Source organism: Coregonus lavaretus (genome assembly GCF_964263955.1).
Source record: "Coregonus lavaretus genome assembly, chromosome: 4".
Taxonomy (NCBI): Eukaryota; Metazoa; Chordata; class Actinopteri; order Salmoniformes; family Salmonidae; genus Coregonus; species Coregonus lavaretus.
The window spans coordinates 79,539,806-79,567,779 of NC_139991.1; the positions used below are offsets into that span (position 1 = coordinate 79,539,806).

At 41.2% G+C, this 27,974-nt stretch overlaps 1 protein-coding gene across 1 annotated transcript; it reads right to left on the reverse strand.

Annotated features, from left to right (window-relative positions):
• Positions 1-203: 203 nt before the first annotated feature.
• LOC311127106 (SKI family transcriptional corepressor 2-like) lies at positions 204-27,896 on the reverse strand (the record flags this gene model as incomplete). Its single annotated transcript, XM_084158870.1, has 6 exons — positions 204-260; positions 2,762-2,829; positions 7,238-7,402; positions 10,268-10,333; positions 10,666-10,729; positions 26,094-27,896. The coding sequence occupies 6 exons, from the start codon at positions 27,894-27,896 to the stop codon at positions 204-206; spliced, it is 2,223 nt and encodes a 740-aa protein (XP_084014996.1).
• Positions 27,897-27,974: the final 78 nt, after the last annotated feature.

Sequence of the window (27,974 nt, forward strand, 5' to 3'; positions counted from 1 at the left end):
TGTTTCTCTGGGCTATAGTAGCAAAGGCCAAACTCAATATTATTTTAAATAATTTGTTAATATATTATTTAAATACTTAAATGGGTCCTAAAATTCAAAACCATCTTAAAACAAGTCCACATGTCAGCTTAGAACCCCCCCCTCCGTTTTACACAAAACACTTACAGAAAATGTTCTAAAACCATCAAGAAGGTGCTTACCGTTTAGCTCTTTTTGTTGAGATGTGATGTGATCTTTTCTTTCCGTATGATGTTTGGCATCTGAAGAACAAGGCAGAGCAGTAACATTAGTCCAGTGTAGATAGACCTTGTTACCAGTCATTGACATTATTTTACACATTTGGGATTTGCAAACAAATTTAAATGGATTGTTCTGTACCTCCCTTCACTCTGAAATGGTTTAGGGTTAGATAGTCCTAACACAACCTCATACTGTATGGTGTTCCATCATTACAGACAGATCCATCAGCTGCTCTCAATCAGATACACCTTTACAGACTGGAAACCTCAGACAGATCCATCAGCTGCTCTCAATCAGATACACCTTTACAGACTGGAAACCTCAGACAGATCCATCAGCTGCTCTCAATCAGATACACCTTTACAGACTGGAAACCTCAGACAGATCCATCAGCTGCTCTCAATCAGATACACCTTTACAGACTGTAAACCTCAGACAGATCCATCAGCTGCTCTCAATCAGATACACATTTACAGACTGTAAACCTCAGACAGATCCATCTGCTGCTCTCAATCAGATACACCTTTACAGACTGTAAACCTCAGACATATCCATCAGCTGCTCTCAATCAGATACACATTTACATTACATTTACATTTTAGTCATTTAGCAGACGCTCTTAACCAGAGCGACTTACAGGAGCAATTAGGGTTAAGTGCCTTGCTCAAGGGCACATTAACGTCATTTAGCAGACGCTCTTAGCCAGAGCGACTCACAAATTGGTGCGTTCACCCTATAGCCAGTGGGATAACCACTTTACAATTTGGGGGGGGGGGGTTAGAAGGAATACTTTATCCTATCCCAGGTATTCCTTAAAGAGGTGGGGTTTCAAATGTCTCCGGAAGGTGGTGAGTGACTCCGCTGTCCTGGCGTCGTGAGGGAGCTTGTTCCACCATTGGGGTGCCAGAGCAGCGAACAGTTTTGACTGGGCTGAGCGGGAGCTGTGCTTCCGCAGAGGAAGGGGAGCCAGCAGGCCAGAGGTGGATGAACGCAATGTCCTCGTTTGGGTGTAGGGACTGATCAGAGCCTGAAGGTACAGAGGTGCCGTTCCCCTCACTGCTCCATAGGCAAGCACCATGGTCTTGTAGCGGATGCGAGCTTCAACTGGAAGCCAGTGGAGTGTGCGGAGGAGGGGGGTGACGTGAGAGAACTTGGGAAGGTTGAACACCAGACGGGCTGCGGCATTCTGGATGAGTTGTAGGGGTTTAATGGCACAGGCAGGGAGCCCAGCCAACAGCGAGTTGCAGTAGTCCAGACGGGAGATGACAAGTGCCTGGACCAGGACCTGCGCCGCTTCCTGTGTAAGGCAGGGTCGCACTCTCCGAATGTTGTAGAGCATGAACCTGCAGGAGCGGGTCACCGCCTTGATGTTGGCGGAGAACGACAGGGTGTTGTCCAGGGTCACACCATTACAGACTGTAAACTTCAGACAGATCCATCAGCTGCTCTCAATCAGATACACCATTACAGACTGTAAACTTCAGACAGATCCATCAGCTGCTCTCAATCAGATACACCTTTACAGACTGTAAACCTCAGACAGATCCATCAGCTGCTCTCAATCAGATACACCTTTACAGACTGTAAACCTCAGACAGATCCATCAGCTGCTCTCAATCAGATACACCTTTACAGACTGTAAACGTCAGACAGATCCATCAGCTGCTCTCAATCAGATACACCTTTACAGACTGTAAACCTCAGACAGATCCATCAGCTGCTCTCAATCAGATACACCTTTACAGACTGTAAACCTCAGACATATCCATCAGCTGCTCTCAATCAGATACACCTTTACAGACTGTAAACCTCAGACAGATCCATCAGCTGCTCTCAATCAGATACACCTTTACAGACTGTAAACCTCAGACATATCCATCTGCTGCTCTCAATCAGATACACCTTTACAGACTGTAAACCTCAGACAGATCCATCAGCTGCTCTCAATCAGATACACCTTTACAGACTGTAAACCTCAGACATATCCATCAGCTGCTCTCAATCAGATACACCTTTACAGACTGTAAACCTCAGACAGATCCATCAGCTGCTCTCAATCAGATACACCTTTACAGACTGTAAACCTCAGACAGATCCATCAGCTGCTCTCAATCAGATACACCTTTACAGACTGTAAACCTCAGACAGATCCATCTGCTGCTCTCAATCAGATACACCTTTACAGACTGTAAACCTCAGACAGATCCATCAGCTGCTCTCAATCAGATACACCTTTACAGACTGTAAACCTCAGACATATCCATCAGCTGCTCTCAATCAGATACACCTTTACAGACTGTAAACCTCAGACAGATCCATCAGCTGCTCTCAATCAGATACACCTTTACAGACTGTAAACCTCAGACAGATCCATCAGCTGCTCTCAATCAGATACACCTTTACAGACTGTAAACCTCAGACAGATCCATCAGCTGCTCTCAATCAGATACACCTTTACAGACTGTAAACCTCAGACATATCCATAAATGAGACTTTATGGTATAGTAGGAGGTGATCTCACCATCTGTAGCTGCTGAACCATCTCCTCTCTGTACGATAGTTCTCGCTTCATCTGGTCCTGGAAATGATCTGGGATGGATAAAACCACATTCAGCTAATCATTAGATAATGTGGAAATGATCTGTGATTCATACAATAAGGTTAGCGTTAGGGTGTGAGGGGTTAAGGTTAGGGTGTGAGGGGTTAGGTTTAGGGTGTGAGGGGTTAGGGTTAGGGTGTGAGGGGTTAAGGTTAGGGTGTGAGGGGTTAGGGTTAGGGTGTGAGGGGTTAGGGTTAGGGTGTGATGGGTTAAGGTTAGGGTGTGAGGGGTTAAGGTTAGGGTGTGAGCGGTTAGGGTTAGGGTGTGAGGGGTTAGGGTTAGGGTGTGAGGGGTTAGGGTTAGGGTGTGAGGGGTTAGGGTTTGGGTGTGAGGGGTTAGGGTTAGGGTGTGAGGGGTTAGGGTTAGGGTTAGGGTGTGATGTGTTAGGGTTAGGGTGTGAGGGGTTAGGGTTAGGGTGTGAGGGGTTAGGGTTAGGGTTAGGGTGTGAGGGGTGAGGGTTAGGGTGTGAGGGGTTAAGGTTAGGGTGTGAGGGGTTAGGGTTAGGGTGTGAGGGGTTAGGGTTAGGGTGTGAGGGGTTAGGGTTAGGGTGTGAGGGGTTAAGGTTAGGGTGTGAGGGGTTAAGGTTAGGGTGTGAGCGGTTAGGGTTAGGGTGTGAGGGGTTAGGGTTAGGGTGTGAGGGGTTAGGGTTAGGGTGTGAGGGGTTAGGGTTAGGGTGTGAGGGGTTAGGGTTAGGGTGTGAGGGGTTAGGGTTAGGGTGTGAGGGGTTAGGGTTAGGGTTAGGGTGTGAGGGGTTAGGGTTAGGGTGTGAGGGGTTAGGGTGTGAGGGGTTAGGGTTAGGGTGTGAGGGGTTAGGGTTAGGGTGTGAGGGGTTAGGGTTAGGGTGTGAGGGGTTAGGGTTAGGGTTAGGGTGTGAGGGGTTAGGGTTAGGGTGTGAGGGGTTAAGGTTAGGGTGTGAGGGGTTAGGGTTAGGGTGTGAGGGGTTAGGGTTAGGGTGTGAGGGGTTAGGGTTAGGGTGTGAGCGGTTAAGGTTAGGGTGTGAGGGGTTAGGGTTAGGGTGTGAGGGGTTAGGGTTAGGGTTAGGGTTAGGGTTAGGGTTAGGGTGTGAGGGGTTAGGGGTTATGGTTAGGGTTAGGGTGTGAGGGGTTAGGGGTTAGGGTTAGGGTTAGGGTTAGGGTGTGAGGGGATAGGGTTAGGGTGTGAGGGGTTAGGGTTAGGGTTAGGGTGTGAGGGGTTAGGGTTAGGGTGTGAGGGGTTAGGGTTAGGGTTAGGGTGTGAGGGGTTAGGGTTAGGGTGTGAGGGGTTAGGGTTAGGGTGTGAGGGGTTAGGGTTAGGGTTAGGGTGTGAGGGGTTAGGGTTAGGGTTAGGGTGTGAGGGGTTAGGGTTAGGGTGTGAGGGGTTAGGGTTAGGGTGTGAGGGGTTAGGGTTAGGGTGTGAGGGGTTAGGGTTAGGGTTAGGGTGTGAGGGGTTAGGGTTAGGGTGTGAGGGGTTAGGGTTAGGGTTAGGGTGTGAGGGGTTAGGGTTAGGGTTAGGGTGTGAGGGGTTAGGGTTAGGGTGTGAGGGGTTAGGGTGTGAGGGGTTAGGGTTAGGGTGTGAGGGGTTAGGGTTAGGGTTAGGGTTAGGGTGTGAGGGGTTAGGGTTAGGGTGTGAGGGGTTAGGGTTAGGGTGTGATGGGTTAGGGTTAGGGTGTGAGGGGTTAGGGTTAGGGTGTGAGGGGTTAGGGTTAGGGTGTGAGGGGTTAGGGTTAGGGTGTGATGGGTTAGGGTTAGGGTGTGAGGGGTTAGGGTTAGGGTGTGAGGGGTTAGGGTTAGGGTGTGAGGGGTTAGGGTTAGGGTGTGAGGGTTAGGGTTAGGGTGTGAGGGGTTAGGGTTAGGGTGTGAGGGGTTAGGGTTAGGGTTAGGGTGTGAGGGGTTAGGGTTAGGGTGTGAGGGGTTAGGGTTAGGGTGTGAGGGGTTATGGTTAGGGTGTGAGGGGTTAGGGTTAGGGTGTGAGGGGTTAGGGTTAGGGTGTGAGGGGTTAGGGTTAGGGTGTGAGGGGTTAGGGTTAGCGTGTGAGGGGTTAGGGTTAGGGTGTGAGGGGTTAGGGTTAGGGTGTGAGGGGTTAGGGTTAGGGTTAGGGTGTGAGGGGTTAGGGTTAGGGTGTGAGGGGTTAGGGTTAGGGTGTGAGGGGTTAGGGTTAGGGTGTGAGGGGTTAGGGTTAGGGTGTGAGGGGTTAGGGTTAGGGTGTGAGGGGTTAGGGTTAGGGTGTGAGGGGTTAGGGTTAGGGTTAGGGTGTGAGGGGTTAGGGTTAGGGTTAGGGTGTGAGGGGTTAAGGTTAGGGTTAGGGTGTGAGGGGTTAGGGTTAGGGTTAGGGTTAGGGTGTGAGGGGTTAGGGTTAGGGTGTGAGGGGTTAAGGTTATGGTGTGAGGGGTTAGGGTTAGGGTGTGAGGGGTTAGGGTTAGGGTGTGAGGGGTTAGGGTTAGGGTGTGAGGGGTTAGGGTTAGGGTGTGAGGGGTTAGGGTTAGGGTTAGGGTGTGAGGGGTTAGGGTTAGGGTTAGGGTGTGAGGGGTTAAGGTTAGGGTTAGGGTGTGAGGGGTTAGGGTTAGGGTTAGGGTTAGGGTGTGAGGGGTTAGGGTTAGGGTGTGAGGGGTTAGGGTTAGGGTGTGAGGGGTTAGGGTTAGGGTGTGAGGGGTTAGGGTTAGGGTGTGAGGGGTTAGGGTTAGGGTGTGAGGGGTTAGGGTTAGGGTGTGAGGGGTTAGGGTTAGGGTTAGGGTGTGAGGGGTTAGGGTTAGGGTTAGGGTGTGAGGGGTTAAGGTTAGGGTTAGGGTGTGAGGGGTTAGGGTTAGGGTTAGGGTTAGGGTGTGAGGGGTTAGGGTTAGGGTGTGAGGGGTTAGGGTTATGGTGTGAGGGGTTAGGGTTAGGGTGTGAGGGGTTAGGGTTAGGGTGTGAGGGGTTAGGGTTAGGGTGTGAGGGTTTAGGGTTAGGGTGTGAGGGGTTAGGGTTAGGGTGTGAGGGGTTAGGGTTAGGGTTAGGGTGTGAGGGGTTAGGGTTAGGGTTAGGGTGTGAGGGGTTAAGGTTAGGGTTAGGGTGTGAGGGGTTAGGGTTAGGGTTAGGGTTAGGGGTGTGAGGGGTTAGGGTTAGGGTGTGAGGGGTTAGGGTGTGAGGGGTTAGGGTTAGGGTGTGAGGGGTTAGGGTTAGGGTGTGAGGGGTTAGGGTTAGGGTGTGAGGGGTTAGGGTTAGGGTGTGAGGGGTTAGGGTGTGAGGGGTTAGGGTTAGGGGTTAGGGGTTAGGGTGTGAGGGGTTAAGGTTAGGGGTTAGGGGTTAGGGTGTGAGGGGTTAGGGTTAGGGTTAGGGTGTGAGGGGTTAGGGTTAGGGTGTGAGGGGTTAGGGTGTGAGGGGTTAGGGGTTAGGGTGTGAGGGGTTAGGGGTTAGGGGTTAGGGGTTAGGGGTTAGGGTGTGAGGGGTTAGGGGTTAGGGTGTGAGGGGTTAGGGTGTGAGGGGTTAGGGGTTAGGGTGTGAGGGGTTAGGGGTTAGGGGTTAGGGGTTAGGGTGTGAGGGGTTAGGGGTTAGGGTGTGAGGGGTTAGGGGTTAGGGGTTAGGGGTTAGGGGTTAGGGGTTAGGGTGTGAGGGGTTAGGGGTTAGGGTGTGAGGGGTTAGGGTGTAAGGGGTTAGGGGTTAGGGGTTAGGGGTTAGGGGTTAGGGTGTGAGGGGTTAGGGGTTAGGGTGTGAGGGGTTAGGGTGTGAGGGGTTAGGGGTTAGGGGTTAGGGGTTAGGGGTTAGGGTGTGAGGGGTTAGGGGTTAGGGTGTGAGGGGTTAAGGTGTTAGGGGTTAGGGGTTAGGGGTTAGGGGTTAGGGTGTGAGGGGTTAGGGGTTAGGGGTTAGGGTGTTAGGGGTTAGGGTGTGAGGGGTTAGGGGTTAGGGGTTAGGGGTTAGGGGTTAGGGTGTGAGGGGTTAGGGGTTAGGGGTTAGGGTGTGAGGGGTTAGGGTTAGGGTTAGGGTGTGAGGGTTTAGGGTTAGGGTTTGAGGGGTTAGGGTGTGAGGGGTTAGGGGTTAGGGGTTAGGGGTTAGGGTGTGAGGGGTTAAGGTTAGGGGTTAGGGGTTAGGGTGTGAGGGGTTAAGGTTAGGGGTTAGGGGTTAGGGTGTGAGGGGTTAGGGGTTAGGGGTTAGGGGTTAGGGTGTGAGGGGTTAGGGTTAGGGTTAGGGTGTGAGGGGTTAGGGTTAGGGTTTGAGGGGTTAGGGTGTGAGGGGTTAGGGGTTAGGGGTTAGGGGTTAGGGTGTGAGGGGTTAAGGTTAGGGGTTAGGGGTTAGGGTGTGAGGGGTTAAGGTTAGGGGTTAGGGGTTAGGGTGTGAGGGGTTAAGGTTAGGGGTTAGGGGTTAGGGTGTGAGGGGTTAGGGGTTAGGGGTTAGGGGTTAGGGGTTAGGGTGTGAGGGGTTAGGGTTATAGACAGAGAGGTAGACCTACGGAACACAGGGAAGGGGGAGGTTCCCTTCAGAGCATGGAACTCCTGTTCTAGTCTTCTTCGTAGATCGATCTGTTCCAATAGAACCTTCTGGAGTTCCTCTTTCTCCATGTTCTCAACATCCTCCTTTAGTGGCACGGGGGAACTTCCATCTTGAGTTTGATCCCCTGGAAAGGATGAAAGAAAATACATGTTAAATATGAATCAAGCATTCAATAGGACAGTGAGTTATATTTTCCCTCTAATAAATCTGTAGTCCTCTGACTGCAATGCAACCATTGGGCTGTAGGTGTCAGTCTAAATTCATTTTTCCACCCGGCTCCAAGTTGAATAATAAAAAATAATAATATGCCATTTAGCAGACGCTTTTATCCAAAGCGACTTACAGTCATGCGTGCATACATTTTTTTGTGTATGGGTGGTCCCGGGGATCGAACCCACTACCTTGGCGTTACAAGCGCCGTGCTCTACCAGCTGAGCTACAGAGGACCACGCTGAGTTGAGACGCTCTATCCTGAGATGGGCTATGATCTTCTATTGCCCTGTCTACTACTGCCTTCTCAGAGAACTACTGTCATTTACATTCTCAATGGTCATTGCATTCCGTAAAGAACCATGTTTGTAAATGTTAAATGTCAAACTGCACTAATAACGTCACAATATTCATGCCCACTATTCATTTTACTGAATACACCGATAAGACTATTGTAATGTTTTTGCATTATGCTAAAAACCAATAAATAATAATGGAAAAAGGAGTTAATACAAAAAAAAGCTTGTTCATATAAATAACTAATTAAACCACTTGTTCAATGGTGAATGCGTTAAATAATTTCCATAAAATGCTAGAAATAGCATTCACTTGAAACAAATGTTCATTATTATTCTGCCTGTAACACCTATCGTTCTGTCTGTAGCCTTGCAGCGTTTGGTAACAGTGGCTGTGTCAGTCTATAATATGTCTGTTGCCGGGCAGCGTTTGGTAACAGTGGCTGTGTCAGTCTATAATATGTCTGTTGCCGGGCAGCGTTTGGTAACAGTAGCTGTGTCAGTCTATAATATGTCTGTTGCCGGGCAGCGTTTGGTAACAGTGGATTTGTATTACTGTAGTGCTGTAACCACGATAACCATATTGTTCTATCACTCTTCTACAATGTTAGTGTCATTTCCATTATGGCCTGTTTTCTTAATTTATGAACCTGAAAATGTATTGTGTTTGTGTCTGAATTCTGACAATGTGGCATATCAAATGGCTTAAATGAAGCGATCCAGCACATTTGTGTATATAATCTCCCCTTCTCTCTCCCTCTCTCTATGTATAATCTCCCCCTCTCTCCATTTCTCTCTCTCCCTCCCTCTCTCTCTCTTTCCCTCTCTAGTCATTTCATGTCTTGCCTCCTTAAGCCTCCCAATGCTTCCCTCATTTGGAACGGCGTGCTCTCGCTCTCTCTCTCCTCTCCTCTCTCGCTCTCTCCTCTCCTCTCTCTGTCTCATTTGACAAGCAAATCAGCAGACAGTGCCTCAGGATAACAACCTCGTTTGACAGTCAATTAACCGTGAATAGTCAAAGCCAAGGCAGTTTGCATTACATAAATGGAAAATTAGATTATTTTTCTCCCAAGAAACAGCCCTCTCCTTAAGACAGAGCCTGAGAGTCTTTGGAATCAGAACTTCTAATCACGTCGTCCATCGCCCAGGGAGACGTTTAGCAATCAGACAAAGGTGGTCTCATTTAATTTGTTTCGTGTAATTTTTTGAAATAAATTCTACATTATGTGAGGGTATCATTATGGGCTACATAATAAGAATGTTGGCATAGATGTCATAAAACACTTTTAATGTCTCTGTGACAGATATAAAAGGCAATAAGATGTGATCTTTGTAATGAAAGGTTTTGCCAAGGGAAAAGGCAATTATATGGGTTTGATATTGTTGAGATGGAGATTGTCACCTTCCCTGTGTTGAGCTGATTGTCTTGTTGAACTGTAATGGCTCCCTGTAGAACACATTCTAGAACTGTAATGGCCCCCTGTAGAACACATTCTAGAACTGTAATGGCCCCCTGTAGAACACATTCTAGAACTGTAATGGCCCCCTGTAGAACACATTCTACAAAACATTTTGGACGACATTGGAACACTGGAATCAGCCGTTGTTCTGTTCCACAGTCTATCGGCTATTCCATCTATTTATGTAGTTCTAATAATCCCTAAACCTATGGTCTGTTATAGAGGACTATGGTCTGATAGAGGACTATGGTCTGGTAGAGGACTATGGTCTGGTAGAGGACTATGGTCTGTTAGAGGACTATGGTCTGGTAGAGGACTATGGTCTGGTAGAGGACTATGGTCTGGTAGAGGACTATGGTCTGATAGAGGACTATGGTCTGTTAGAGGACTATGGTCTGGTAGAGGACTATGGTCTGTTAGAGGACTATGGTCTGTTAGAGGACTATGGTCTGTTAGAGGACTATGGTCTGTTAGAGGACTATGGTCTGTTAGAGGACTATGGTCTGTTAGAGGACTATGGTCTGTTAGAGGACTATGGTCTGGTAGAGGACTATGGTCTGATAGAGGACTATGGTCTGTTAGAGGACTATGGTCTGTTAGAGGACTATGGTCTGTTAGAGGACTATGGTCTGTTAGAGGACTATGGTCTGGTAGAGGACTATGGTCTGGTAGAGGACTATGGTCTGGTAGAGGACTATGGTCTGGTAGAGGACTATGGTCTGGTAGAGGACTATGGTCTGGTAGAGGACTATGGTCTGTTAGAGGACTATGGTCTGGTAGAGGACTATGGTCTGGTAGAGGACTATGGTCTGGTAGAGGACTATGGTCTGGTAGAGGACTATGAGGCTGCTGTTCTTCTTGTCTTGATACAAGTTAGATATTATAGTAGAGGTTTTATCTGTCTTGATTAAACAGTTAGATATTATAGTAGAGGTTTTATCTGTCTTGATTAAACAGTTAGAAATTATAGTAGAGGTTTTATCTGTCTTGATTAAACAGTTAGATATTATAGCGAAGGTTTACCTGCCGTCTCTTTCCAGTACTCTGGGCCAGATGATTCTGTCTCCGATACAAACAAACTGCAGGCCTCTTTATTTTCATCAAGAGGAAAAGGAGAGAGGAAGAGGAGAGAGGAAGAGGACAACAGAAGGACATTCATTCATCTGTTCATAGGTGAACACAGTTGATTTGGTCACCTGCACACAGAAAACTGGTAGAAAGGAACCAATGTCTTTAAATCAATAAGATGAGGAGATAACACTACATTTACATTTTAGTCATTTAGTAGACGCTCTTATCCAGAGCAACTTACAGTTAGTGAGTGCATACATTTTCATACTGGCCCCCCGTGGGAATCTAACCCACAACCCTGGTGTTGCAAACGCCATGCTCTACCAACTGAGCTACACGGGACTACTCACGAGCTATGTTGGAGTTTTCTTTGGTTGTGTAAACAGGCAGTCCATGCTCTCTGCTTTTATGAGTCTGAGAACACAGAGAGAGAAAGAGGTTTCAACATCTACATGTCAGACAGACAGAGTGTTGAATAATGCTACACAGAAAAGAACCACTGGTGTCCTGGGAAATATAATGCTGGTGTACACTAGAATAGCTTCGGGCCTTATCAGACTGGAAGAGCCAATGGAGGGCAACAGTTCCCCTTTTGGACTAATCTTATATATCAAGAACAATGCTGTTAATATAAGCCTATGGTGTTCCTATCCAATGGGAAGCCTATAGTGTTACTATCCAATGGGAATCCTGTTGTGTTACTATCTAATGAGAATCCTGTTGTGTTACTATCCAATAAGAAGCTTGTATTTCCCTCTCATACTGAGCCTGAAGCATTAGTAAAGCAGGACCGTATCATTCATTAGTGTTACTATTAGACTGGGAATGTGTACCTCATTAGTATTCATTTTAAACTGTGAATGTCTCCTCATTAGTGTTACTATTAGACTGTGAATGTCTCCCTCATTAGTGTGACTATTAGACTGTGAATGTCTCCCTCATTAGTGTTACTATTAGTCTGTGAATGTCTCTTCATTAGTGTTACTATTAGTCTGTGAATGTCTCTTCATTAGTGTTACTATTAGACTGTGAATGTCTCTTCATTAGTGTTACTATTAGACTGTGAATGTCTCCCTCATTAGTGTTACTATTAGACTGTGAATGTCTCCCTCATTAGTGTGACTATTAGACTGTGAATGTCTCCCTCATTAGTGTTACTATTAGACTGTGAATGTCTCTTCATTAGTTTTACTATTAGACTGTGAATGTCTCTTCATTAGTGTTACTATTAGACTGTGAATGTCTCCCTCATTAGTGTTACTATTAGACTGTGAATGTCTCCCTCATTAGTGTTACTATTAGACTGTGAATGTCTCTTCATTAGTGTTACTATTAGACTGTGAATGTCTCTTCATTAGTTTTACTAATAGACTGTGAATGTCTCTTCATTAGTGTTACTATTAGACTGTGAATGTCTCCCTCATTAGTGTTACTATTAGACTGTGAATGTCTCCCTCATTAGTGTTACTATTAGTCTGTGAATGTCTCTTCATTAGTGTTACTATTAGACTGTGAATGTCTCTTCATTAGTGTTACTATTAGTCTGTGAATGTCTCTTCATTAGTGTTACTATTAGACTGTGAATGTCTCCCTCATTAGTGTGACTATTAGACTGTGAATGTCTCTTCATTAGTGTTACTATTAGACTGTGAATGTCTCTTCATTAGTGTTACTATTAGTCTGTGAATGTCTCTTCATTAGTGTTACTATTAGACTCTGAATGTCTCTTCATTAGTGTTACTGTTAGACTGTGAATGTCTCCCTCATTAGTGTTACTATTAGACTGTAAATGTCTCCCTCATTAGTGTTACTATTAGTCTGTGAATGTCTCTTCATTAGTGTTACTATTAGACTGTGAATGTCTCTTCATTAGTGTTACTATTAGACTGTGAATGTCTCCCTCATTAGTGTTACTATTAGTCTGTGAATGTCTCTTCATTAGTGTTACTATTAGACTCTGAATGTCTCTTCATTAGTGTTACTATTAGACTGTGAATGTCTCCCTCATTAGTGTTACTATTAGTCTGTGAATGTCTCTTCATTAGTGTTACTATTAGACTCTGAATGTCTCTTCATTAGTGTTACTGTTAGACTGTGAATGTCTCCCTCATTAGTGTTACTATTAGTCTGTGAATGTCTCTTCATTAGTGTTACTATTAGACTGTGAATGTCTCCCTCATTAGTGTTACTATTAGACTGTGAATGTCTCTTCATTAGTGTTACTATTAGACTGTGAATGTTTCTTCATTAGTGTTAGTATTAGACTGTGAATGTCTCTTCATTCGTGTTACTATTAGACTGTGAATGTCTCTTCATTAGTGTTAATATTAGACTGTGAATGTCTCCCTCATTAGTGTTACTATTAGACTGTGAATGTCTCTTCATTAGTGTTACTATTAGTCTGTGAATGTCTCCCTCATTAGTGTTATTATTAGACTGTGAATGTCTCTTCATTAGTGTTACTATTAGTCTGTGAATGTCTCCCTCATTAGTGTTATTATTAGACTGTGAATGTTTCTTCATTAGTGTTACTATTAGACTGTGAATGTCTCTTCATTCGTGTTACTATTAGACTGTGAATGTCTCCCTCATTAGTGCTACTATTAGACTGTGAATGTCTCTTCATTAGTGTTACTATTAGTCTGTGAATGTCTCCCTCATTAGTGTTACTAATAGACTGTGAATGTCTCTTCATTAGTGTGACTATTAGACTGTGAATGTCTCTTCATTAGTGTTACTATTAGACTGTGAATGTCTCCCTCATTAGTGTTACTATTAGACTGTGAATGTCTCTTCATTAGTGTTACTATTAGACTGTGAATGTCTCTTCATTAGTGTTACTATTAGACTGTGAATGTCTCTTCATTAGTGTTACTATTAGACTGTGAATGTCTCCCTCATTAGTGTTACTATTAGACTGTGAATGTCTCTTCATTAGTGTTACTATTAGACTGTGAATGTCTCCCTCATTAGTGTTACTAATAGACTGTGAATGTCTCTTCATTAGTGTTACTATTAGACTCTGAATGTCTCTTCATTAGTGTTACTATTAGACTGTGAATGTCACTTCATTAGTGTTACTATTAAACTGTGAATGTCTCTTCATGAGTTTTACTATTAGTGTTGTTATCAGATTGTGAATGTCTATTCATTAGTGTTACTGTTAGAATGTGAATGTCTATCTCGTTAGTTTTACTAATGGACTGTGACTATTATTATGACTATTATGACTGGGAATGTCTCCCTCATTAGTGTTTCTATTAGTCTGTGAATGTCTCTTCATTAGTGTACTATTAGTCTGTGAATATCTCCCTCATTAGTGTTACTATTAGACTCTGAATGTTTCTTCATTAGTGTTACTATTAGATGGTGAATGTCTCCCCCATTAGTCTTACTATTAAACTGTGAGTGTGTACCTCATTATTATTACTATTAGAGTGTGAATGTCTCTTCATTAGTGTTACTATTAGTCTGTGAATGTTTCTTCATTAGTGTTACTATTAGTCTGTGAATGTCTCTTCATTAGTGTTACTATTAGACTGTGAATGTCTCTTCATTAGTGTTACTATTAGACTGTGAATGTCTCTTCATTAGTGTTACTATTAGTCTGTGAATGTCTCCCTCATTAGTGTTACTATTAGACTGTGAATGTCTCTTCATTAGTGTTACTATTAGACTCTGAATGTCTCTTCATTAGTGTTACTGTTAGACTGTGAATGTCTCTTCATTAGTGTTACTATTAGACTGTGAATGTCTCCCTCATTAGTGTTACTATTAGACTGTGAATGTCTCTTCATTAGTGTTACTAATAGACTGTGAATGTCTCCCTCATTAGTGTTACTATTAGACTGTGAATGTCTCTTCATTAGTGTTACTATTAGACTGTGAATGTCTCCCTCATTAGTGCTACTATTAGACTGTGAATGTCTCTTCATTAGTGTTACTATTAGACTGTGAATGTCTCTTCATTAGTGTTACTATTAGACTGTGAATGTCTCTTCATTAGTGTTACTATTAGACTGTGAATGTCTCTTCATTAGTGTTACTATTAGTCTGTGAATGTCTCTTCATTAGTGTTACTATTAGTCTGTGAATGTCTCTTTATTAGTGTTACTATTAGACTGTGATTGTCTCTTCATTAGTGTTACTATTAGACTCTGAATGTCTCCCTCATTAGTGTTACTATTAGACTGTGAATGTCTCCCTCATTAGTGTTACTATTAGACTGTGAATGTCTCTTCATTAGTGTTACTATTAGACTGTGAATGTCTCTTCATTAGTGTTACTATTAGACTGTGAATGTCTCTTCATTAGTGTTACTAATAGACTGTGAATGTCTCTTCATTAGTGTTACTATTAGTCTGTGAATGTCTCTTCATTAGTGTGACTATTAGTCTGTGAATGTCTCTTCATTAGTGTTACTATTAGACTGTGAATGTCTCTTCATTAGTGTTACTATTAGACTGTGATTGTCTCTTCATTAGTGTTACTATTAGACTCTGAATGTCTCCCTCATTAGTGTTACTATTAGACTGTGAATGTCTCTTCATTAGTGTTACTATTAGACTGTGAATGTCTCTTCATTAGTGTTACTAATAGACTGTGAAATTCTCCCTCATTTGTGTTAGTATTATGACAGGGAATGTCTCCCTCATTATTGTTTCTATTAGTCTGTGAATGTCTCTTCATTAGTGTTACTATTAGACTCTGAATGTCTCCCTCATTAGTGTTACTATTAGACTGTGAATGTCTCTTCATTAGTGTTACTATTAGACTGTGAATGTCTCTTCATTAGTGTTACTAATAGACTGTGAATGTCTCCCTCATTAGTGTTAATATTAGACTGTGAATGTCTCTTCATTAGTGTTACTATTAGACTGTGAATGTCTCCCTCATTAGTGCTACTATTAGACTGTGAATGTCTCTTCATTAGTGTTACTATTAGACTGTGAATGTCTCTTCATTAGTGTTACTATTAGACTGTGAATGTCTCTTCATTAGTGTTACTGTTAGACCGTGAATGTCTCTTCATTAGTGTTACTATTAGTCTGTGAATGTCTCTTCATTAGTGTTACTATTAGACTGTGATTGTCTCTTCATTAGTGTTACTATTAGACTCTGAATGTCTCCCTCATTAGTGTTACTATTAGACTGTGAATGTCTCCCTCATTAGTGTTACTATTAGACTGTGAATGTCTCTTCATTAGTGTTACTATTAGTCTGTGAATGTCTCTTCATTAGTGTTACTATTAGACTGTGATTGTCTCTTCATTAGTGTTACTATTAGACTCTGAATGTCTCCCTCATTAGTGTTACTATTAGACTGTGAATGTCTCTTCATTAGTGTTACTATTAGACTGTGAATGTCTCTTCATTAGTGTTACTATTAGACTGTGAATGTCTCTTCATTAGTGTTACTATTAGACTGTGATTGTCTCTTCATTAGTGTTACTATTAGACTCTGAATGTCTCTTCATTAGTGTTACTATTAGACTGTGAATGTCTCCCTCATTAGTGTTACTATTAGACTGTGAATGTCTCCCTCATTAGTGTTACTATTAGACTGTGAATGTCTCCCTCATTAGTGTTACTATTAGACTGTGAATGTCTCTTCATTAGTGTTACTATTAGACTGTGAATGTCTCTTCATTAGTGTTACTATTAGTCTGTGAATGTCTCTTCATTAGTGTTACTATTAGACTGTGAATGTCTCTTCATTAGTGTGACTATTAGACTGTGAATGTCTCTTCATTAGTGTTACTATTAGACTGTGAATGTATCTTCATTAGTGTTACTATTAGACTGTGAATGTCTCTTCATTAGTGTTACTATTAGTCTGTGAATGTCTCTTCATTAGTGTTACTATTAGACTGTGAATGTCTCTTCATTAGTGTTACTAATAGACTGTGAATGTTTCCCCATTAGTGTTACTATTAAACTGTGAGTGTGTCATTCATTAATGATACTATTAGACTGTGAATGTGTACCTCATTATTATTAGTTTTAGACTGTGAATGGCTTTCTCATTAGTGCTACTATTAAACTTTGAATGTCTCTTCATTAGTGATACTCTTAGTGTTGTTATTAGATTGTGAATGTCTAATCATTAGTGTTGTTATTAAATAGTAAATGTCTCTTCATTAGTGTTACTATTAGTGTTGTTATTAGATTGTGAATGTCTATTCATTAGTGTTGTTATTAAATAGTAAATGTCTCTTCATTAGTGTTACTATTAGTGTTGTTATTAGATTGTGAATGTCTATTCATTAGTGTTGTTATTAAAGAGTGAATGTCTCTTCATTAGTGTTACTGTTAGAATGTGAATGTCTATCTCGTTAGTTTTAATAATAGACCTTGAAATTCTCCCTCATTTGTGTTAGTATTATAACTGGGAATGTCCCTCATTAGTGTTTATATTAGTCTGTGAATGTCTCTTCATTAGTGTTACTAATAGACTGTGAATGTCTCCCTCATTAGTGTTACTATTAGACTGTGAATGTCTCTTCATTAGTGTTACTATTAGACTGTGAATGTCTCTTCATTAGTGTTACTATTAGACTCTGAATGTCTCTTCATTAGTGTTACTATTAGTCTGTGAATGTCTCCCTCATTAGTGTTACTATTAGACTGTGAATGTCTCTTCATTAGTGTTACTATTAGACTGTGAATGTCTCTTCATTAGTGTTACTATTATACTGTGAATGTCTCCCTCATTAGTGTTACTATTAGTCTGTGAATGTCTCCCTCATTAGTGTTACTATTAGACTGTGAATGTCTCCCTCATTAGTGTGACTATTAGACTGTGAATGTTTCTTCATTAGTGTTACTATTAGACTGTGAATGTTTCTTCATTAGTGTTACTATTAGACTGTGAATGTCTCCCTCACCAGGTTAATATTAGACTGTGAATGTCTCTGCATTAGTGTTAATATTAGTCTGTGAATGTCTCTTCATTAGTGTTACTATTAGACTGTGAATGTCTCTTCATTAGTGTTACTGTTAGACTGTGAATGTCTCTTCATTAGTTGTACTAATAGACTGTGAATGTCTCTTCATTAGTGTTACTATTAGACTGTGAATGTCTCTTCATTAGTTTTACTAATAGACTGTGAAATTCTCCCTCATTTGTGTTAGTGTTTTGACTGGGAATGTTTCCCTCATTAGTGTTTCTATTAGTCTGTGAATGTCTCTTCATTAGTGTTACTAATAGACTGTGAATGTTTCTTCATTAGTGTTACTATTAGACTGTGAATGTCTCTTCATTAGTGTTACTATTAGACTGTGAATGTCTCTTCATTATTGTTACTATTAGACTGTGAATGTCTCCCTCATTAGTGTTACTATTAGACTGTGAATGTCTCTTCATTATTGTTACTATTAGACTGTGAATGTCTCCCTCATTAGTGTTACTATTAGACTGTGAATGTCTCCCTCATTAGTGTTACTATTAGACTGTGAATGTCTCTTCATTAGTGTTACTATTAGACTGTGAATGTCTCCCTCATTAGTGTTACTATTAGACTGTGAATGTCTCTTCATTAGTGTTACTATTAGACTGTGAATATCTCTTCATTAGTGTTACTATTAGACTGTGAATGTCTCTTCATTAGTGTTACTATTAGACTGTGAATGTATCGCTCATTAGTGTTATTATTAGACTGTGAATGTCTCCCTCATTAGTGTTACTATTAGACTGTGAATGTCTCTTCATTAGTGTTACTATTAGACTGTGAATGTCTCTTCATTAGTGTTACTATTAGACTGTGAATGTCTCCCTCATTAGTGTTACTATTAGACTGTGAATGTCTCTTCATTAGTTTTACTAATAGACTGTGAATGTCTCTTCATTAGTGTTACTATTAGACTGTGAATGTCTCTTCATTAGTGTTACTATTAGACTGTGAATGTATCTTCATTAGTGTTACTATTAGACTGTGATTGTCTCTTCATTAGTATTACTAATAGACTGTGAATGTCTCTTCATTAGTGTTACTATTAGACTCTGAATGTCTCTTCATTAGTGTTACTATTAGACTGTGGATGTCTCCCTCATTAGTGTTACTGTTATTCTGTGAATGTCTCTTCATTAGTGTTACTATTAGACTCTGAATGTCTCTTCATTAGTGTTACTGTTAGACTGTGAATGTCTCCCTCATTAGTGTTACTATTAGTCTGTGAATGTCTCTTCATTAGTGTTACTATTAGACTGTGAATGTCTCCCTCATTAGTGTTACTATTAGACTGTGAATGTCTCTTCATTCGTGTTACTATTAGACTGTGAATGTTTCTTCATTAGTGTTAGTATTAGACTGTGAATGTCTCTTCATTCGTGTTACTATTAGACTGTGAATGTCTCTTCATTAGTGTTAATATTAGACTGTGAATGTCTCCCTCATTAGTGTTACTATTAGACTGTGAATGTCTCTTCATTAGTGTTACTATTAGTCTGTGAATGTCTCCCTCATTAGTGTTATTATTAGACTGTGAATGTCTCTTCATTAGTGTTACTATTAGTCTGTGAATGTCTCCCTCATTAGTGTTATTATTAGACTGTGAATGTTTCTTCATTAGTGTTACTGTTAGAATGTGAATGTCTATCTCGTTAGTTTTAATAATAGACCTTGAAATTCTCCCTCATTTGTGTTAGTATTATAACTGGGAATGTCCCTCATTAGTGTTTATATTAGTCTGTGAATGTCTCTTCATTAGTGTTACTAATAGACTGTGAATGTCTCCCTCATTAGTGTTACTATTAGACTGTGAATGTCTCTTCATTAGTGTTACTATTAGACTGTGAATGTCTCTTCATTAGTGTTACTATTAGACTCTGAATGTCTCTTCATTAGTGTTACTATTAGTCTGTGAATGTCTCCCTCATTAGTGTTACTATTAGACTGTGAATGTCTCTTCATTAGTGTTACTATTAGACTGTGAATGTCTCTTCATTAGTGTTACTATTAGACTGTGAATGTCTCCCTCATTAGTGTTACTATTAGTCTGTGAATGTCTCCCTCATTAGTGTTACTATTAGACTGTGAATGTCTCCCTCATTAGTGTGACTATTAGACTGTGAATGTTTCTTCATTAGTGTTACTATTAGACTGTGAATGTTTCTTCATTAGTGTTACTATTAGACTGTGAATGTCTCCCTCACCAGGTTAATATTAGACTGTGAATGTCTCTGCATTAGTGTTAATATTAGTCTGTGAATGTCTCTTCATTAGTGTTAGTATTAGACTGTGAATGTCTCTTCATTAGTGTTACTGTTAGACTGTGAATGTATCTTCATTAGTTGTACTAATAGACTGTGAATGTCTCTTCATTAGTGTTACTATTAGACTGTGAATGTCTCTTCATTAGTTTTACTAATAGACTGTGAAATTCTCCCTCATTTGTGTTAGTGTTTTGACTGGGAATGTTTCCCTCATTAGTGTTTCTATTAGTCTGTGAATGTCTCTTCATTAGTGTTACTAATAGACTGTGAATGTTTCTTCATTAGTGTTACTATTAGACTGTGAATGTCTCTTCATTAGTGTTACTATTAGACTGTGAATGTCTCTTCATTATTGTTACTATTAGACTGTGAATGTCTCCCTCATTAGTGTTACTATTAGACTGTGAATGTCTCTTCATTATTGTTACTATTAGACTGTGAATGTCTCCCTCATTAGTGTTACTATTAGACTGTGAATGTCTCCCTCATTAGTGTTACTATTAGACTGTGAATGTCTCTTCATTAGTGTTACTATTAGACTGTGAATGTCTCTTCATTAGTGTTACTATTAGACTGTGAATGTATCGCTCATTAGTGTTATTATTAGACTGTGAATGTCTCCCTCATTAGTGTTACTATTAGACTGTGAATGTCTCTTCATTAGTGTTACTATTAGACTGTGAATGTCTCTTCATTAGTGTTACTATTAGACTGTGAATGTCTCCCTCATTAGTGTTACTATTAGACTGTGAATGTCTCTTCATTAGTTTTACTAATAGACTGTGAATGTCTCTTCATTAGTGTTACTATTAGACTGTGAATGTCTCTTCATTAGTGTTACTATTAGACTGTGAATGTCTCTTCATTAGTGTTACTATTAGACTGTGATTGTCTCTTCATTAGTGTTACTAATAGACTGTGAATGTCTCTTCATTAGTGTTACTATTAGACTCTGAATGTCTCTTCATTAGTGTTACTATTAGACTGTGAATGTCTCCCTCATTAGTGTTACTGTTAGTCTGTGAATGTCTCTTCATTAGTGTTACTATTAGACTCTGAATGTCTCTTCATTAGTGTTACTGTTAGACTGTGAATGTCTCCCTCATTAGTGTTACTATTAGTCTGTGAATGTCTCTTCATTAGTGTTACTATTAGACTGTGAATGTCTCCCTCATTAGTGTTACTATTAGACTGTGAATGTCTCTTCATTAGTGTTACTATTAGACTGTGAATGTTTCTTCATTAGTGTTAGTATTAGACTGTGAATGTCTCTTCATTCGTGTTACTATTAGACTGTGAATGTCTCTTCATTAGTGTTAATATTAGACTGTGAATGTCTCCCTCATTAGTGTTACTATTAGACTGTGAATGTCTCTTCATTAGTGTTACTATTAGTCTGTGAATGTCTCCCTCATTAGTGTTATTATTAGACTGTGAATGTCTCTTCATTAGTGTTACTATTAGTCTGTGAATGTCTCCCTCATTAGTGTTATTATTAGACTGTGAATGTTTCTTCATTAGTGTTACTATTAGACTGTGAATGTCTCTTCATTCGTGTTACTATTAGACTGTGAATGTCTCCCTCATTAGTGCTACTATTAGACTGTGAATGTCTCTTCATTAGTGTTACTATTAGTTTGTGAATGTCTCCCTCATTAGTGTTACTAATAGACTGTGAATGTCTCTTCATTAGTGTGACTATTAGACTGTGAATGTCTCTTCATTAGTGTTACTATTAGACTGTGAATGTCTCCCTCATTAGTGTTACTATTAGACTGTGAATGTCTCTTCATTAGTGTTACTATTAGACTGTGAATGTCTCTTCATTAGTGTTACTATTAGACTGTGAATGTCTCCCTCATTAGTGTTACTATTAGACTGTGAATGTCTCCCTCATTAGTGTTACTATTAGACTGTGAATATCTCCCTCATTAGTGTTACTAATAGACTGTGAATGTCTCCCTCATTAGTGTTATTATTAGACTGTGAATGTCTCCCTCATTAGTGTTACTATTAGTCTGTGAATGTCTCTTCATTAGTGTTACTATTAGACTGTGAATGTCTCTTCATTAGTGTTACTATTAGACTGTGAATGTCTCTTCATTAGTGCTACTATTAAGCTTTGAATGTCTCTTCATTGGTGTTACTTTTAGTGTTGTTATTAGATTGTGAATGTCTATTCATTAGTTTTGTTATTACAGAGTGATTGTCTCTTCATTAGTGTTACTATTAGACTGTGAATGTCTCCCTCATTAGTGTTACTATTAGACTGTGAATGTCTCCCTCATTAGTGTTACTAATAGACTGTGAATGTCTCTTCATTAGTGTTACTATTAGACTGTGAATGTCTCTTCATTAGTGTTACTATTAGTCTGTGAATGTCTCTTCATTAGTGTTACTATTAGACTGTGAATGTCTCCCTCATTAGTGTTACTATTAGACTGTGAATGTCTCTTCATTAGTGTTACTATTAGACTGTGAATGTCTCCCTCATTAGTGTTACTAATAGACTGTGAATGTCTCTTCATTAGTGTTACTATTAGTCTGTGAATGTCTCTTCATTAGTGTTACTATTAGACTGTGAATGTCTCCCTCATTAGTGTTACTAATAGACTGTGAATGTCTCTTCATTAGTGTTACTATTAGTCTGTGAATGTCTCTTCATTAGTGTTATTATTAGACTGTGAATGTCTCTTCATTAGTGTTACTATTAGACTGTGAATGTCTCTTCATTAGTGTTACTATTAGACTGTGAATGTCTCCCTCATTAGTGTTACTATTAGACTGTGAATGTCTCTTCATTAGTGTTACTAATAGACTGTGAATGTCTCCCTCATTAGTGTTACTATTAGACTGTGAATGTCTCTTCATTAGTTTTACTAATAGACTGTGAATGTCTCCCTCATTAGTGTTACTATTAGACTGTGAATGTCTCTTCATTAGTGTTACTATTAGACTGTGAATGTCTCTTCATTAGTGTTACTATTAGACTGTGAATGTCTCTTCATTAGTGTTACTATTAGACTGTGAATGTCTCTTCATTAGTGTTACTATTAGACTGTGAATGTCTCTTCATTAGTGTTACTATTAAACTGTGAATGTCTCCCTCATTCGTGTGACTATTAGTGTTGTTCTTAGAATGTGAATGTCTATTCATTAGTGTTACTGTTAGAATGTGAATGTCTATTTCGTTAGTTTTACTAATAGACTGTGAAATTCTCCCTCATTTGTGTTAGTATTATGACAGGGAATGTCTCCCTCATTATTGTTTCTATTAGTCTGTGAATGTCTCTTCATTAGTGTTACTATTAGACTGTGAATGTCTCTTCATTAGTGTTATTATTAAACTGTGAATGTCTCTTCATTAGTGTTACTAATAGACCGTGAATGTCTCTTCATTAGTGTTACTATTAAACTGTGAATGTCTCCCTCATTCGTGTTACTATTAGTGTTGTTCTTAGATTGTGAATGTCTATTCATTAGTGTTACTGTTAGAATGTGAATGTCTATTTCGTTAGTTTTACTAATAGACTGTGAAATTCTCCCTCATTTGTGTCAGTATTATGACAGGGAATGTCTCCCTCATTATTGTTTCTAGTAGTCTGTGAATGTCGCCCTCATTAGTGTTACTATTAGTCTGTGAATGTCTCTTCATTAGTGTTACTAATAGACTGTGAATGTCTCTTCATTAGTGTTACTATTAGACTGTGAATGTCTCTTCATTAGTGTTACTATTAGACTGTGAATGTCTCTTCATTAGTGTTACTATTAGACTGTGAATGTCTCCCTCATTAGTGTTACTATTAGACTGTGAATGTCTCTTCATTAGTGTTACTAATAGACTGTGAATGTCTCCCTCATTAGTGTTACTATTAGACTGTGAATATCTCTTCATTAGTGCTACTATTAGACTGTGAATGTCTCCCTCATTAGTGTTACTATTAGACTGTGAATGTCTCCCTCATTAGTGTTACTATTAGACTGTGAATGTCTCTTCATTAGTGTTACTATTAGACTGTGAATGTCTCTTCATTAGTGCTACTATTAGACTGTGAATGTCTCCCTCATTAGTGTTACTATTAGACTGTGAATGTCTCCCTCATTAGTGTTACTATTAGACTGTGATTGTCTCTTCATTAGTGTTACTATTAGACTGTGAATGTCTCCCTCATTAGTGTTACTATGAGACTGTGAATGTCTCTTCATTAGTGTTACTATTAGACTGTGAATGTCTCTTCATTAGTGTTACTATTAGACTGTGAATGTCTCTTCATTAGTGTTACTATTAGTCTGTGAATGTCTCCCTCATTAGTGTTACTATTAGACTGTGAATGTCTCTTCATTAGTGTTACTATTAGACTGTAAATGTCTCTTCATTAGTGCTACTATTAGACTGTGAATGTCTCCCTCATTAGTGTTAGTATTAGACTGTGAATGTCTCCCTCATTAGTGTTACTATTAGTCTGTGAATGTCTCTTCATTAGTGTTACTATTAGACTGTGAATGTCTCCCTCATTAGTGTTACTAATAGACTGTGAATGTCTCTTCATTAGTGTTACTATTAGACTGTGAATGTCTCTTCATTAGTGTTACTATTAGTCTGTGAATGTCTCTTCATTAGTGTTACTATTAGTCTGTGAATGTCTCTTCATTAGTGTTACTATTAGTCTGTGAATGTCTCTTCATTAGTGTTACTATTAGACTGTGAATGTCTCCCTCATTAGTGTTACTATTAGTCTGTGAATGTCTCTTCATTAGTGTTACTATTAGTCTGTGAATGTCTCTTCATTAGTGTTACTATTAGACTGTGAATGTCTCCCTCATTAGTGTTACTATTAGACTGTGAATGTCTCTTCATTAGTGTTACTATTAGTCTGTGAATGTCTCCCTCATTAGTGTTACTATTAGACTGTGAATGTCTCTTCATTAGTGTTACTATTAGTCTGTGAATGTCTCCCTCATTAGTGTTACTATTAGACTGTGAATGTCTCCCTCATTAGTGTTACTATTAGTCTGTGAATGTCTCTTCATTAGTGTTACTATTAGTCTGTGAATGTCTCTTCATTAGTGTTACTATTAGACTGTGAATGTCTCCCTCATTAGTGTTACTATTAGTCTGTGAATGTCTCTTCATTAGTGTTACTATTAGTCTGTGAATGTCTCTTCATTAGTGTTACTATTAGACTGTGAATGTCTCTTCATTAGTGTTACTATTAGTCTGTGAATGTCTCTTCATTAGTGTGACTATTAGTCTGTGAATGTCTCTTCATTAGTGTTACTATTAGTCTGTGAATGTCTCTTCATTAGTGTTACTGTTAGACTGTGAATGTCTCCCTCATTAGTGTTACTATTAGTCTGTGAATGTCTCTTCATTAGTGTTACTATTAGACTGTGAATGTCTCTTCATTAGTGTTACTGTTAGACTGTGAATGTCTCCCTCATTAGTGTTACTATTAGACTGTGAATGTCTCTTTATTAGTGTTACTATTAGACTGTGAATGTCTCTTCATTAGTGTTACTATTAGTCTGTGAATGTCTCTTCATTAGTGTTACTATTAGACTGTGAATGTCTCTTCATTAGTGTTACTATTAGTCTGTGAATGTCTCTTCATTAGTGTTACTATTAGACTGTGAATGTCTCCCTCATTAGTGTTACTATTAGACTGTGAATGTCTCTTCATTAGTGTTACTATTAGACTGTGAATGTCTCTTCATTAGTGTTACTATTAGACTGTGAATGTCTCACTCATTAGTGTTACTATTAGACTGTGAATGTCTCTTCATTAGTGTTACTATTAGTCTGTGAATGTCTCCCTCATTAGTGTTACTATTAGACTGTGAATGTCTCTTCATTAGTGTTACTATTAGACTGTGAATGTCTCACTCATTAGTGTTACTATTAGACTGTGAATGTCTCTTCATTAGTGTTACTATTAGTCTGTGAATGTCTCTTCATTAGTGTGACTATTAGTCTGTGAATGTCTCTTCATTAGTGTTACTATTAGACTGTGAATGTCTCTTCATTAGTGTTACTATTAGACTGTGAATGTCTCTTCATTAGTGTTACTATTAGACTGTGAATGTCTCCCTCATTAGTGTTACTATTAGACTGTGAATGTCTATTCATTAGTGCTACTATTAGTCTGTGAATGTCTCTTCATTAGTGTTACTATTAGTCTGTGAATGTCTCCCTCATTAGTGTTACTATTAGACTGTGAATGTCTCTTCATTAGTGTTACTATTAGTCTGTGAATGTCTCCTGCCTTGTATTAGTACAACAGGACTGTTCCCCTGGTTGGGGACCACCTCCCTTAGCCTTTTTAATGTGGAGTCGACAGGTTCCAGATTAGAAAGGCTAACTGGCAGAAAGTGACAAGGAGAGAACAGACATAATGTGACCATTAAACAATACTGGACTGTTCTTATTAGCAGGGATCAGAGCACTGTGGATGTTTCATTTCTTCAGGGAGATGCCGCTATCAATCTCTTTATGCATATTACATCAGCCAGCCTACAGCGCCAATTAAATAATAATTAGTTAAAGTGCCTTAAGGGAATATTTACATTTTTGTAGGCCTGGTCCTCCAGTGGCAGTGGGGTGTGTGTGGGGCTGGGGAGAGGGAGTGTGAGGCTGGCCGGGGGAGCAGGGGGAGAGGCAGGCAGGCTAGTGCTGCTCTGGTCCTGGCTGTGATCTGCAGGGCTGCAGGGGAAGGTGACAGCCTCTTTCTCCCCTCTTTCCCATGGTCCTCGGAGGTGCAGGCTGCTGTGTGTCTGTGGTGGGGTTGGTCTGTTGAAGCGTTCCTCCTCCTCTTCATCCTGCTTGGTCTCTACATCCACCTCTCCATCCTCTTCACTCTCTCCTCCCTCTCCCTCCCCCTCTCCTCCGCTCTCAGAGGCATAGCTGCAGCTGGTGGCGGGGGACAGGTGGCGCTCTGAACCAAACTCCTCCAGGTTGCCATGGAGCTTGGCGATGCTCTCTGCATCCTTGACGACGGGTCGGAAGGCTGAGTGGTAGGAGGCTTTCCTGGCCTGGAGAGACGGGACATCCAGTAGCTTCAGCCAGCCCTCTGAGGTCACAGTGCGCAGGTCAGAGGTCAGTGGGGAGGAGTCAGTGTCAAACAAGCCTGACCTGGGTGTGGCCCTCATGTCTGGCCCCGCCCTTGGCTGTGGGGGCTCTGATAGGTCGAGGAAGGCCTGCCTGAGGGAAGGGCTCTCGGCCAATGAGGACAGGGCGTTGACGGAGGGCTGTTGCTGCAGGTAGGTGGGTACCGGGAGGCCGCCAGCAGCCCTAGGGGGCCAGAACATGCAGAACGGAGGATAGAAGGTGTCTTTACGACCAGGCCAGAGCAGACCTGACAGACCAGCGTTCTTCTGTCCTCCAGCCACCTCACTGTCATCTTTCTTCTGCTGACAGAGGCTGAAGGCTGGGAAGGAGTAGGGGCTGGGGAACATGGAGGTGGGGGGGAACTTCTGCAGCATGCCGAACCCTTTACTGGGCACAGGGATCACTGGGTAGCTGCGTGGGTTCTTATGGGGAGACAGGCTGCTTCCATCCAGGTCCTCCTCCTCCTCGAAGCGGCTCCTCTTCTGGACCAGGTCAGGGGTCATCATGTGGGGCAGACCAGAGTTCACAACCTTCCCCGGCCCCATGGGGGAGCAGTGAGATGAGGGCAAACACCGCTTCCTGCTGCCACCATTAAACATGGCCTTCACGTCCTCCCAGGCGAACGCCAGGTCATCAGCAGGGGTTTTATCTGACAGCTTCAGGTGGCGTCTCCAGGAGTTGAAGTTAGCAGCGTCCGGCTGGGTGTACTTGGCTTCAGGAGTACGGTGAGAGTGGAAGATGAACTTGTTAGGAGAGAAGTACATGTTGCAGTAGGAACACTTGATGCACTTGGCTCTGCTGCTGTTGTAGCGCGCTGGGATGAAGTTACCACGACTACCCCAGGCACACTCGTGTGACACGTCGAACGCAAAGTTGTCGGGCAGTTTGGGGGGGTTGTTCTCCCCCAGGAAGGACTTACAAAGCCGCTCCGCCTCTCGCTTGGTGATCATGCCGCAGCGGCGGGAGGAGATGGGCATGGCGCCAGCACGCCTCAGGATCTCCAGCTGGACGGGGGTACACTGAACACAGGTGATGCCCAGCGCCACGCGGCGGTTGTGGATCTCGTTATAGCTGTAGTTCTTCAGCAAAGTGTTGGAGATCTGGGCCAGGCACAGCCGCTCCTGGTGGTCTATCACTAAGGAGACGATGGGTACACCATACAGAACCACTTGACCCACCTGGTTGGGCTTCAGGGAGGAGGAGTGGGGGGGTCTGGGGGGGGTCAGGGGTTCCTGCTGGAACGAGCTGGGGGGGGTCGTCATGGTAGCGCTGGTGTTGGTAACCAGGAAGTAGGTTGTGTTGCCGTGGAGTCAGTCCTCCTGTCTGTCTGTCTGTCTGTC